Source organism: Austrofundulus limnaeus, unplaced genomic scaffold (genome assembly GCF_001266775.1).
Source record: "Austrofundulus limnaeus strain Quisiro unplaced genomic scaffold, Austrofundulus_limnaeus-1.0 Scaffold219, whole genome shotgun sequence".
Lineage (NCBI taxonomy): Eukaryota > Metazoa > Chordata > Actinopteri > Cyprinodontiformes > Rivulidae > Austrofundulus > Austrofundulus limnaeus.
In genome coordinates this window covers 476,024-489,709 of record NW_013952621.1, presented here as the reverse complement: position 1 = coordinate 489,709, position 13,686 = coordinate 476,024, and the positions used below count along the sequence as shown (strand labels likewise).

The following is a 13,686-nucleotide window of genomic DNA, read 5'->3' as shown; positions in this document are numbered from 1 at the left end:
ACCTGAAACAGTGCTTCTGAGAGTGTGAATGCATTACGACCGCATCATACTTACAGGCAGACACACAGAGGTAGCAGCTGTTCAGCATGGTAAACCGTGGTTAACAAGGAGATAAAAGCTTCGGTCTTTAGCGAGGGTGAACGGCTGCTTGTCATCATTTCCATCGTTAAAGTGCTTGAGATCTGCGTCCTCTCTGGAAATTTTATTGGATTTGTCCAAAGTCTCAGCAATGATTTAAGTCTCAATGAGTTCTTGAACGCTAGCTTGTTGTTGTTAGCATTTTAGCAGACAGACTCTGTGCTGCATTCAGGAGTTAATGGACATTACGTGTTCTCAAATTGGGAGTAGTTGTTCCGATGTTTATAATTATAAAGTTTGTGTGAAACATATACGGTTAATTGGTAAAATAATATTAATAATTCTTAAAATGACTGGTTGTTTTTCAGCACGGAGTTTTCTAATTATTTTTCTAGTAAGAAAGTTGTTTTTTACGACGCCAATTGAACGTTGCACGAGTCATGCTGGACAGGCAGCGGCTCGACTAAAAAGGATAAAAATAATTCATCGCCACGCTGGCAAACATGTACATATATTATCGGTTCTGTTTGTTATGATATCGGACCGATAAGTATGACATCATAATCTCCTGATATCGGGCTGATAACTATCGTGCACCCCTAAAAATTAACCATCTAAAAAATAAGTAAAATACTAGATTATAGTCTGAAACTTCTGAAGTTAAGAGAAAAAAATCTGCCATTTCAGTAAGACAATTTCTTTTGGTAAGACTTCTTGAAAATTCCAGGCTAACAAGATTAATAATCCAACACATTCTGCTCTTGTTTCACATATCAGTCTCAAAACAAGATCAAAAATACTTTGTAAGACTTGAACAATTTTTTGCAGTGCAACAGATCTGATTTGAACTGTTTATACCGTTTCCACAGAACCCCATTTAAAAAAAATCATTTTAATGTTAGACTTTTAAATTCATTATTGGTATTCTCATGGTGAACTYGTCGTCTGGTTGGAAAAAGTCACATGAGATTATTATTTTTTTTATTCTCTATTTGTCCAGACTTTCTGGCTTTAGGAACTGACAAAAAATAATGGTGACGAATAAACCCATTTCAGGCTTCAGAAAATCCGCGTTATCCACAAAATTGGAGGTACATCAGGGTGGTCTGACAAGTAGGCTTCCTGCAGCACAAACTGCCGGCTGACATCCATCAACAGCAGATGATTGTACAATTTGCTGGAGTAAATCATAGTTAATGGTGCTGGAATATAGGAGGAAAGCTTTTTTAAGTTTTCGACCCTCAGGTATTTTAAGTCAAAGAGTTGGATTTATTTTTAATTTTCTCATCTGCGTTTTCCTCTGTAGAAATGCGGACGTACCTTTGGCTGGTAATCGCCCTGATGGATGGCTGGTTTATTTATAATTAATGTTTTAATGGCACTGAAGGTTGTGTTTTCGTTTTATGTCGTCTAGATCAGTGATTCCCAAACTTTTTATTTTCTGACCCACAAAATATTCATGGCAAAACTTGTGACCCCAAATATTACTGGTCTGAGTACACAAACTTTGTTAAAAACCCTAAAAACACAGGCTTTTTGACTATTTAAACAGCTTATACACAAATATAAACACTTATTTTTACTTATTTTGTGTTTTTGTAATAATTATAGGGAAAATATTACATCAGCAATTATTTTATTACCCTTTAAATTGATTTCTGGAGATTATCCAAGGTGCTTCATGACCCATAATTGGGTCCCAAGCCCAACTTTGGGAACCAAAGTGCAGTGGTTCCCAAACTTTTCAGCTTTTGACCCACAAAATAACAGTAGCAGAGACCTGAGCCCCCAACTATTTTTGGATGATAAACATTTGTATCAGGTCAACTAAACACGGGCATAGTAAACATTTTTATACTATATTTATCCATTTTAAATACACTACACTCACTCCTTTGTAACACCTAAGGCAAAAATGTAATTAATTCAGAAAATCTTTTCAGGACCCCACCCTGATATTTCGGGACCCCACTTTGGGTCCCGACCCCAACTTTGGTAAACACTGTTCTAGATCATTTTTGACAAATCTTTCCATACAGACCGAAAATAAAGCTACCCTGTGTAGATCTACTCCTGTTAAAATGAGAAGGTCCTAAAAACGCTTAAAGTAAAAAAAACATGTTTGTTTTGTATGGATTTTTCTCTTCAAAAAATGAAAAACTTAGCTGCAATTAGAGCTCTGACTCAGTGTGTCTCTGTGCACTTACAGCATTGTTGGCCTGGCTGGCCTGTCAGTGTTGGCGTGTGTGTATTGTGTGGAGGCTCGGGTGATGAGTTCATCGTTGGCCAGGTGGTTCTCGTCAGCCCTTCCCCTCCTGGTGGCATGCTCCTCGATGTTCTCTGAGCAGAAATGATAYGTAGAAACCTGCAGCTTGTATTCCACTGTGGGTTTTCTCGGTTCGGTTGGCTCGCCTCGCTCATCGGAGGAGCAGAGAGAAATTTATGAGGAAGCGAAAGGAGATGTCAGAACCATCATTTGCACGTGTCTGGAGTAATTGTACCTAATAATAATAGTCTCCTATGTTACTGTATGACAAGATGTGACGGAGAAGTTTGAAGAAAATTAAATCACACCTCAAAAGCCTGTTGGGTACGTTTCAGTATACTATGTTAGAGTGACATATCAGCACAAAAATGAGCACTCCACACCTCAGAAAATAGGGAGAAAAGGGAGAGAAATCCATCTGAAATTTTAACTTGAATAAAAACTAGAATGACTCAGATTTTATGTGGGGGAAAAAAAAAGTGCTAAGTGTGTGGATGTTTACGTTGTGCTCGTAAAAGGGCCGATAAATCTGCTTGATCGTGCTCACAGGAAATGTCATTAAATTTGTCCAGTGAATGCTCGAAGTTCTACTCTACCCCAGACCTATTTTGAGAGAAACCAGAGAGGGTAATGAAACGGGATATCGCTTTTTTTTTATCTTTGAAAAAGGGCCAGTCATAAAGTCCAAGGCCACATTTCTTTCCCATCCCTCCCCTGCATGTGTACACACACACACGCACGCACACACGCACGCACACACACGTGATCTTACCAAATCAGTCTTGCTCAGAGTTGTACACAGCTCTTCTGTAATTTTAAGATCTCCAGTGTAAATTAAATATTATCAACTGTGAAGTGAATTGTGAGCTCTGCAGCAGTTTTGCTTCTCTTTGTTTTGCTTCGAACAGCTACTTTGAGAAGCAGAAAGCAGAGTGGCAGAAGGAGCCGCACGAGCCCGCCATCCCAGAATCCCTTGCTGCCGCTGCAGCAGCAGCACAGCAGCTTCAGGTGTCCAGGAAGCAGGATGCCCGGCAGACGGCCACCTTCAGACAGCAGCCTCCACCGATGAAGGTAACAGTCCTGTTGTTCTGAGTTAGTGCTTAAAAAAGGAATACTAAATAGCCAGTGGATTAGCAAAATCAAAAAAGATCATTTTCATTCACACTGAGATATTTTTATATTTAAGAAGCACGTCTGTTTAAMTACTCCAACATCAATATAATGAAATTTGAAGATATTAGGAAAAATGGCATGACATTAGACTTGAAATAAAAAAAAAACAAAACATTTAAACTCTACAAGGGTCCTGTGCAGTCTTGAAAGATGTAAAAGTGTAGAATTTGTTGTTAGTGGTTTAGAGGTCTCATTAAGAATGGAAGAAAACAGAGTATGAACAATCATTTRTGTTTCCAGACTTGAATTTTTAAAAAGTAAAAATCCAAATTTCTCCAACAAGCAAAGTATATTTCTCATGATGCACATAGTCATTATTTATTACATCCAAGCTYGATTTAAATGGTTTATTATCGAGTTCCTGTTGAGTCTTTAACTGTCGGGAGAAKTATAGAGTTATGTGGTTTCCATGTCTGGATAAGTTTAAAAAAATAAAGAAATTAGAATACTGGGAAACATTTGTGTTTCCAGGCTCTGATAACTAATGTATTTTCTAAAGAACAAAATTCAAAATCTCTAATGATTGCTCACTTTTTAAATTAAAGATAAACCGAATTATCATGATGTCCACTTTTAATTCTGAAAAAAAAGAAAAAAATAGGATTGCAAATCTTCCAGAAATCGAAATATATTAAAATAAGTTTGTTTTTTTTCATGGTGAATGAAACCGAGATAATAAAGCCCTACTATTTTACATTCTAATGTAAAATATGCTTGAAAATTGACTTATTTGAAAGACATAAGTCTTAAAAAGCATAAATTTTTAAAATAGAAAATGTGCAGAAACTTTGTCTCAAATATAATCTTTAACAAATAAACAATATATTTTAACAAATATTTATATCTTAAACATATTTATATGAAAGCAAATATAATTTCTGTTACTCTCATTGACAACATGTCTGCTAGAGATAAATGCAAAATAAACCTTTAAACAATTTATTTCCTAATCAAAATAATTTTTTTATTCAAGACTTAAACCCTGTGCCTCCCAGCTCACCATAGGCCACCGTTTTAGTTCGTTTAAGACCAAGTGTTGCTCTTTATATTCAATTTTTTAAGTGTTCAAAATCTTCAAAGTGTTAAACAACAAAAAGGTCAAAATACAACCATGTGAAAAATTGTCCTAATCTACATATAAACCTATAGTTTACGTCTGTGACAGAAGTGTCTTATCTATGTTCTGCTCATTAATGATATTTCTTTGAAAAAAATAAACTTTTCCAGTATTTTTACAAAGCAATGTTTGTACTTAGAAATAAAGACACAACTTCAGAATTGACATTAAAATCTGAATGAGCTGAAAGTAAAGTTGAAAAATCTGTCAAGTATTGAAAAAACAAAACTGAAAATAAACCACCAGCTGTAGCTTGGAAAGACACTTGGACATAACAAAACTAAAAACCAACAACAAAAAATGAGTTTTTGTAAAAGAGTTTTGCCAAGAAGAATTAGTTTGTGTTCAGTTTGAGGGAGTGCAGCGATGTATCTCAATATGAAGTGTTAGATTTACACCTAATGTCACAATGTTTCTCACGCTCAATAAAACTAGTTCATGTGATGTGAAGTGTTTCCTTGGTTGTTTTCCTGTTTTGGTCACGCACATTTATAGCATAATTAATTGAGATTTTGTAGCCTCACAAATGCTTTATTATATTTTGCCATCAGTTGATTTCTTCGGTACTTAACATTTGCAACCATGTATAACTTCCTAAACTACAAAGACTCAGGCGTTCCGGTCTTTTAGGCTCGACACAGCTCAGCTTCCTTTGAGTAAACCCGAACAACAAACCAGCCTAGGCAGCAGGACCTACCCTTATATGGAATTCAGCCATCTTTTATACACTCATCTGCACTGCCTGTTGTAACAAGTCTTGGGGGGAAATAAAGCAGCATACGTTTCTGTTGGCAGAAACACTGACTTGTTGTGGTTACCGGTTTTAACGGGTGTTGTTGATCTGCATATTTGTGATCACCTGCGGTCAAATTGAAACGTCTATGATTTATTGAGGGAATGCATCACTCACCGCCTTTCATTCTGGGTTTTTAAACTGTAACGGATGAACTTGTTTTGTTCAAACCTCGAAAGTAATCCCATGTGATCTTATATCTTGTGAGATGTATTAGTGTTTGAAGTATTTGTTAAGGGTGACTCTCAGCTACTACCTCACCAAATTTAAACTCAATATCTGTGAAACTGACTGAGTTAAAGCCATTTTTGTGTTGGGTAAGGTAGAGCAGCTGTGGTGGCCATCTTGAATTGGATTGGTACTAAAAGTTAACCAGTTTTAGGTCAGGGTTTCCCCCAGTGCATTATAACCCTGGCAGGCCACCAGGCCTTACTTGCCTCCATCAGGCTAAGCGTTGTTTATTTAGAACCAGGTCCAGCAAAGATTGTGACAACAGGATAAGTGGCTAGCACCTAGCATTAGCAATGTTGCAGTCTGCTACTGTGGCATTAGAAACTTCACTGCTCCACTACTTCCCCCATCCGCTATCGCCTGCCTTGGCAAGTCGTCTGGGGGAAATTGTTTACATCCAATAATTACTTTCTAAAAAAAATTAATAAAATCTGTCCAGTAGTTTATAAGATACTTTGCTAAAGCTACAGACAAAAACATCTGGTGTTAAAAAACAACATATTTAATATTGTGATTTGTGTTGCTTTTACAACCATCTATATTTTCAAGTGCAGGATTGTCATATCTTAAACTGATTTGGTTTGAGCAACATTATTGTCAAACGACGTGCTAAAGGTGTTTGACCAAGGACATGTACCCAGCATTTTATTTAGACTGTGTCAACTTGCGTCTTCTGCTCACGCACAAAATATCTTGACGTGCAGATGTAGATCTAGTGGGACGACTTCCTCCAACTGCACACAAAAATAGAAACTGAGGTTCATAGTGCAAATAAACATTTGTGTGTACTTTCAAGCAGAAACTAGCCTTTAAAAACAGACATAATAGGCCGGTTTATTTTCTGCAAGTTGACAAGTGTCTTGAGGTCTTAATGACCTGTCTGATCTGCTTTAGTCAAAACACCACAGGATTACAGTACCGCTGCACTCTGACTCGTCTTTACAGCTCTTTTAATAGCGTCTGGTTTAACAAAGAGGGCAGAGTGAGCTTGGAAACATGTGGTCCATTCTCTGCTTCACACTTTATATGTTAAACGACAATAAATGCTAATTACAGCATTTTACTTTAGTTTTTAATGGGAGCCGAATCACTGAAGGCGCATCTACTTCCTGTGGGAATTGCAAATCTTGCAACATTGATGACATTAGGGCTACATTTTAAATAATGACTTAAAGAATAAATTTCTGACATTTGAAGAGGTGAAGAGTTTTTACATTGTTTCAGTTTTGAAATTTCGTACTTGTCCAGACCCAAATTTTCAAAAAAATCTCTATAATTTATGAGCCTTTTTTTACATCAACACATCCATTAATTTATAGGGATTTCCTGTTTGTCCACCAGGACAGTTTTATCCACATGCTTTTCATTGATAAACATTAATCTGAAACAGTTTCACTGTTTTAAGGTGGAGTATTTTGCAGACCAGTAAACTTCTGACCATTTTAACTTCTGAAATTCAGCGCCCCAGTTCTCTTAGTGACCTGACACCAATAATCTAATTCAATACAAAAGGTGTTCACWCAAAACATACTCTGTTTGGAGACTCCACTCCGAAAGCATACAGAAAAAATGTTTCACAAAAACTTATATTAATAGGTAAAGCTGAGAGATAAAACTTATCTGCTTATAGGGATATTGTACTGGTAAAGCTATGGTTATCACACGCTAGAGTTGTTTAAAAAGTACAAATGACAACTAAAAACAATAAATCCTCTCTTTACAGGTCAGGGTTGTCTGATCATAAACACATCATCATGAACCACCAGTGTAGCAAAATGATAATGATCAAAAGTAGTTAAATAATGTAAAGTGCATCAGGTATTGTCTATAAGCTGGCAAAGTTGCCTAAGTTATAAAAACACATCCAATGCATGCACAGCCTTCCACATCCACAGCATCACATTCAAAAGGATCAGTTTATTGAAAGTGGATGAATTTCAAAACTGCAGAGTCCAGAAGTCACCTGAGCCACACGTCTCAGAGAGGGCAGCTTTCATACTGTACGGCTGCATTCACTAATGTTAGACACCACTTACTTTACATAAAACACTTTTATTGCTTTTTAATTAGTGCTATTGACAGCACTCGTTAATTGCAGACACAGAATAAAATTTGGCAGGAGGGAGAATAGCAACATGTCAGTTAGACAGGGCGTATCAAAAAAAYTAACCCCCTGCCCCACAACAAGCTTACAGTTTGTATCCTTGTGAAAATGTTAAATTGTGAGCCAGCCCTTAGTTTTGCAGCTCTAACTTTTCTGAGTTTTGCTGTCATAAAATACAAACTTGTTAAGGAATGAGGTTTTATATTTTGAATCTGACACAAAAGCAGGCTCCTTCCTGACTGAAAAGAAAACAAACATATTTGTTCATGAAGCGCACAGCTGTGAGGACGCGCTCAAACACAGAGCGGCAAAGATAATTATTACTGAGATAGCTGCTACATTCGAGATAAAACAAGAGCGAGAAGAGACATTTAGAAACTTGTATGCTTGCTGCTAAAACAGGCGACTAACTGCTGCATTCCTTACGAAACTCAAAGAGCAGCGTGATGTTTCCTCTGAACCTCTGTCCTCTCCAGGCTTGCCTGTCCTGCCACCAGCAGATCCATCGCAACGCTCCCATCTGTCCGTTATGCAAGGCCAAAAGCCGCTCACGCAACCCAAAAAAACCCAAGAGGAAGCCAGACGAGTAGAGCCTCCTGGCACCTTCAGCCTCAGCAGCAGCTGCTCCGACGCACTGATCTGGGGTCAGCTCGCAGACCTCCCTACACGACTGAACTCACGAGCTTTGTGCTTCGGGACGTTTTCCACCCGGCCTCCACTTAAGTAAACTGTTTTAGGGAATTGTTTTAGAGCCTGTCAACAGTTGATTATAGATATAGTKATGTCATTTTGTTGTCTGTGTTCATCAGCGCTTCGTTCAGTGTGTTTACATGTTGACTCCCACAGTAGTCTACTAGCCTCAGAACAGTGTAAATGCAATAATGCAAGAAGTGAACTTGTCTAAATAACGTTGCTCCTCTTTGTTTCTTGCCTCTGATGTGTTTTTGTGCTCTTTGTTTCCTGCAGTGCATGCCTTCTGTCATGGCTGTTGTGTGTTTTATTGCCAATATAAAGTGGACTGGTTTTAATAGCTGAGTTAACTACAGCGTTGTTTTATTTTTACAGTGCTCAAAGTGACCACCAACACTGGGAACAGGGCCAGGCGCGTTTGCTTTGAACATTGTTCTTTAACTTTAACACAGGCAGGAGAAAATAAATTGATGTTTTTTTTTCTACGAACCTTGTTAGTTTGTCTGTTTTGGGCTCAAAACAATTTCTAGACACGGACGTCTCTGTAATTTGGTGAATGCGCAGCCTTAGCTCGTAGGCATCACGGTACCTTTCACTCTATTAATGCTGTCATATACTGTCATGGCTGCAGCTGTCGGTCTGAAAAAGGACAGCGAGGATTTGTTAAATGAGTTCCTGTAGTGTTTATGTCAGGGTAACCCCTCATTTCATCTGTTGCCAGGGCAACTCCACGTTCCTTAGTGGTTGCTACGGCAACCCCAGGTTGCTGTGACCCGCATATTTTCACCAAAGAAGTTCCTCCCCAAATCCAGCGAGGGGCATCGGAAGGCTCTGGGAGATTTCTGCACCGACTCCCTCCAAAAGGAGCCTAATCCTGGAACAGAGAGGACAAACCAGACAATTAGTCTAAACACTCCAAGCGTCATAAATATTAATGTGGCCACCAGAACCGATCTGCCCTTAAAGCCCGCTCACTCAGGTTTGTGTTTTGTCTGTCCTTCGGCGCTTTTGGAGCTGCAGTTGTGTCTTCTTCCTCCAGATAAAAGTTGTCAAGGCCAGTGAAGCCCGCTCCTCCTCACACGCCCTGCAGGCGCAGGAACCTGGGAGCTCCGCCTCTGCAGCCTGTCACCAAAACAAACAGCWGGAATCAAACGCCTGCAAGGAAACCCACACACTGCCTTTAATTAAGAGTTTTAATCTGAGATCACATGCCTGTTAGACACATGATGGCCTGCTCAGAGGATGTGCTCTGAATGACTCTCAGCTACTACAAGATTTAGCTATCTGTAAATATGACTAACTCATTTCTTGTGGTGGCCATCTTGAACTGGACTGAATCCACAAGTTAATGTTTGCAGTTTTGAATGCAGTGAAAACTTGAAGCTTCATTATAATTTTTAGTGGTTCGTGAGGTTTTTTTTTAACAGCTGACTGCAAATGTCTTGTTTTAAGACAAAGTTCTTGTACAATTTGACCAGTGGTTCATGAGATATTTTGCTAACAGACACACAACTACAGGAGCAAAAATAAAATAAATAGTACAGGGGGAAACAAATGCTTCCTTACTCGTCTTAGCGTCTCCTTGAAAGTTTTGACCCTCAGCCGTGCAATGAGCTGAAGGGGGACAGGCAGGACACCGGGACCTTGACCCACATGTGGAGGACTGCTCTCTCCTGCGGTCTGAGCCGTCTCTTCAGCCTCCTCAGTCCTCCCTCCAGGTCSCATTCGCTGATTGAGTCTCTTCTGGCTCTTCTCTGAGGTCTGAACGGACCCGTGTTTGTTTCTGACACGAAAAATCATGGCGCTACAATATTTCTGAACAKCTTCTTCTTCGTTCATTTTTGTAACAATTTAATCTAGATTGAAAACAGGGCAAAGTCACGACGATAACATTAATTTTTTTCAGCGCTAACGTTAAGATATTACCGGTGTAAATAAAACAGTGGCATTTAATCGTTTTAAAATACAACACAACGTAAACAAGCTCAGTATTATTTCATTGAGAAAATGGCTTTTCTCCTTTTGTTTACATCCGCTGCACTTCCTGCCACTCGTGCGCCTCTACCGCCATCTGGTGGTTGGCAAGAGAAAGTGAAGGGAAGCAATCAGCTCTCGAGTTGACTCACGTCTGCAGCACGTGATTTGTGCACATGTATTTAACTATTTTTATGCTTAGGATATTACCTACTTTTATAGTTTAAATAAATTAATTTAACACTAATAATTTAATGGTTTAATTTAAGCTAATATATCCGTAGGACAAGCGGCTAAATGCAGTGTTGTTAGCTGCAAAAGAAAGGAAAAAACAAAAATAAAAGAGTATTATTGTTATTGCTATTATGAATATAAACTGTAAGAGTTTTCTTTTTACTTTATAAAATGTAAGTTTACATTTTGCACATCTGTGCTAGAGGGAGCTATTTGACTGCAGATGGTTTCTATTTGCAGATTAAGAAAATGTTAATACTTTAAAATGAAACATATATAGGCTTCATTGAAGATCATGTAGAAGTGCCTGGTATGACTGATACAAGATTTGATGATTAAAAAGAACCTTCTAGGTTTGAATGTAAAATAATAATAATAACAACAACAACAACTTGTAAATGGTAAAAAATATCAATCCATCCACTCATTCTTTATCTTCTGCTGGTTCTGGAGTTGGGTCGTGAGGGGCAGCAGCTTGAGCAGGGAGGTCCAGAAATCACTTTCCACAGCCACCTCTTCCAGGTCTTCTGAGAGGACTTCAAGGTGTTCCCGGACCTTGACTGATCTCAGTTATGACCCCCCACAATAATATGAATGAATGAATGAATGTCCTGATGCATCTCAGTAATACAGGTATAAAAAATCAAAAAGAAAAAATAAGTAAGTCTTTTGAATGGATTCTTCTTTAGTTTGAGAGAGGAGTAAAGGTAGCCATCTTTGTGAAGAAAAACTGTCCACCATTAAACAGAGGTGGAGGACTTCGTGTCCAGTTGTCCTCCAGTTATTGCACGTATGACTCAGCCCCCTGTGAGCAAAAGATGTGAATCAGGGCCCCAATGATACCAACACAAAGAGGGAAAGAGGGACAAAACCAAGGGGACATTGAACCCCCACTTGCATTCACTACATACACATAACACGACACGGGTCAGGTGATGGGGCACATGACCCTCTATGAACAATAGAACCAATCAAGCTTTATTGTTAGGCGATGACCCTCTTTTGCATGTGACTAACCTGTTTGTCCATGTGGAGGCAGTGCTTACAAGGCTGAGTTCACCTGAAACTCATCAGACTGAGGAAGTCTCTTGGAGGAGAGACGAAACATTTCACCAAAGAACCCATCCAGTGGACCTACTTATTTTTTCTTTTTGAATGAATGAATGAATGAATGAATGAATGAATGAATTTAGTAGGAAAATGTGCAATTAAAGCATAAACATAAAAACATTTGATGGATTGCACCAGATTTAGCCTAAGGATAATTTACATCTGTAGTCCTCCAGATAATAAAAACAAAACAACATTCAACAGTAATAAAAATAAGCAAAACAAATAACAGAAAAATAAAACTATAAAATTAAACATTTTGCAATTAATAATAAAAATATATAAACACTAGGGATGTCCCGATCAGACACTCAATATCAGTATTGATGGCAGATATGGCCATTTTTTGAAAATCGGGTAGAATCGGATTTAGTCATGATCGGGCCGATCCAGTTTTCAGCATCATCATGCTTTACAACTGTCGTTAAGAAGTCAAGACACACACAAGTATGCAACCATGTCCACAGTCTGGGAACACTTTTCAATGGAAAACCATGATGCTGAAACTGCATCTTGCAAAATCTGCAAACTGGATGTTTCTCGTGGTGGGAACAGCAGGACTTGCTTTAATACTACCAACCTTGTCACTTGGAAAGAAATAAAGACATCGGATCGGTATCGGAAAGACTAATCATTAAAAAAATCGGTTTGTATTTGGAGCCAAAAAATCTGGATCGGGACGTCCCTAATGAACACCCCACCCCACTCCCTAAACATAATTAAAAAGTTATATCACTGAACATCCAATAAAAAAATTGTGATTGCAGTATAAAGTAGATTAGAGATATACTGCATGATCACCCCAGAAACCATATGAGTCGATATTTAACCCCACACACCACCCTTCCAAATTAAATGACATCATTTGCGCTAAAACAATAGAAATGAACTAAATACACAGCTGCAATGCTCTTGTTGTCTTTAGGTAACTTTGACCTGATTTTAAAATTTACGATGTCATGTACGTTTAAGCATAATTAAATGACACACAGGGTTTTAGACTGCTCTTGTCACATTATGGCTGTATTTGTTGAATCATGTAGTGCACCAGGTACATACACTCTTGGAAAATTGAGAAATTTAGGTATGTTGTATAATACATCCTATAATTGTAATATTTGTTACTGTTGGAAAAAAATGGTGGTGGTGGTGGTGGGGAGTGTAAGCCTTTTCTTAATTGCTGATCTGATGTGGAACAGAAAAGGTGCAGAGTAAATACAAATAAAACAGGAAAGTAAATCACAGTAGAATCATTATGATGTATTTTAACTCCAAAATATCCTGAATCATTCTACGAAACTAAATGATCTGTACTTATACAGCACCTTCTTATCCAACCAGGGTATTCAAAGTGCTTTTACAGTAAAATCTGTGCCTTCATTTACCCATTCACACACACATTCAGCACTTTACTAGATCTCTACAAATCTAATACATACAGTATAATACAATCTGTAGAGACTCATCAGTGCTTTAAATCACAATCATACATTGATCACATCAGAGGCAGTGGGGGTTTGGTTTCTTGCCCAGGGACACTTCAGCATGCGACTGAATAGTGGGGAATTGAACWGCCAACTCTTGCATTAGAGCAGGGGTGTCAAACTCATTTTCACCGAGGGCCACATGATTGTTATGGTGGCCCTCAAAGGGCCACTTGTGATGAACTTTGATGTTTCATGTTTAACTTTGACTAAACAGAGTTTTAACACATCCTCTTATAAACACTAAGAACTACTGTAAGTGTACGGCTGACTAAATCTGTAAGAAATACAGTTATATTATTAAAAGTAAAACACATAAAGTTTTACTCGCTGATAAGTTTCTAGTGAGTGGCTGCATTTATGGCAGATTTAATTTATGTTTGATGGTGACTTTAAAGCAGCTTATTTTCAAACATTAGTACTGTGCTATCC

At 38.2% G+C, this 13,686-nt stretch overlaps 1 protein-coding gene and 1 long non-coding RNA gene across 2 annotated transcripts in view; one reads left to right on the top strand and one right to left on the bottom strand.

Moving 5' to 3' along the window:
- The window catches only part of zc4h2 (zinc finger, C4H2 domain containing), a 13,647-nt gene extending 4,713 nt beyond the window's left edge, over positions 1–8,934 (top strand). Inside the window, exons 4-5 of the mRNA XM_014019382.1 lie at positions 3,253–3,415; positions 8,239–8,934. Of these exons, the coding sequence (XP_013874836.1) occupies positions 3,253–3,415; positions 8,239–8,352 (277 nt within the window). The 3' untranslated portion in view covers positions 8,353–8,934. The remainder of the gene's footprint in view (positions 1–3,252; positions 3,416–8,238) is intronic.
- LOC106525226 (uncharacterized) lies at positions 8,772–10,493 on the bottom strand. Its single transcript, XR_001311092.1, has 3 exons — positions 10,019–10,493; positions 9,428–9,574; positions 8,772–9,326 (listed from the first exon to the last, which is right to left on the bottom strand). It is a non-coding gene; the product is annotated as an uncharacterized LOC106525226 (long non-coding RNA).
- Between the last annotated feature and the right edge of the window lie 3,193 nt (positions 10,494–13,686).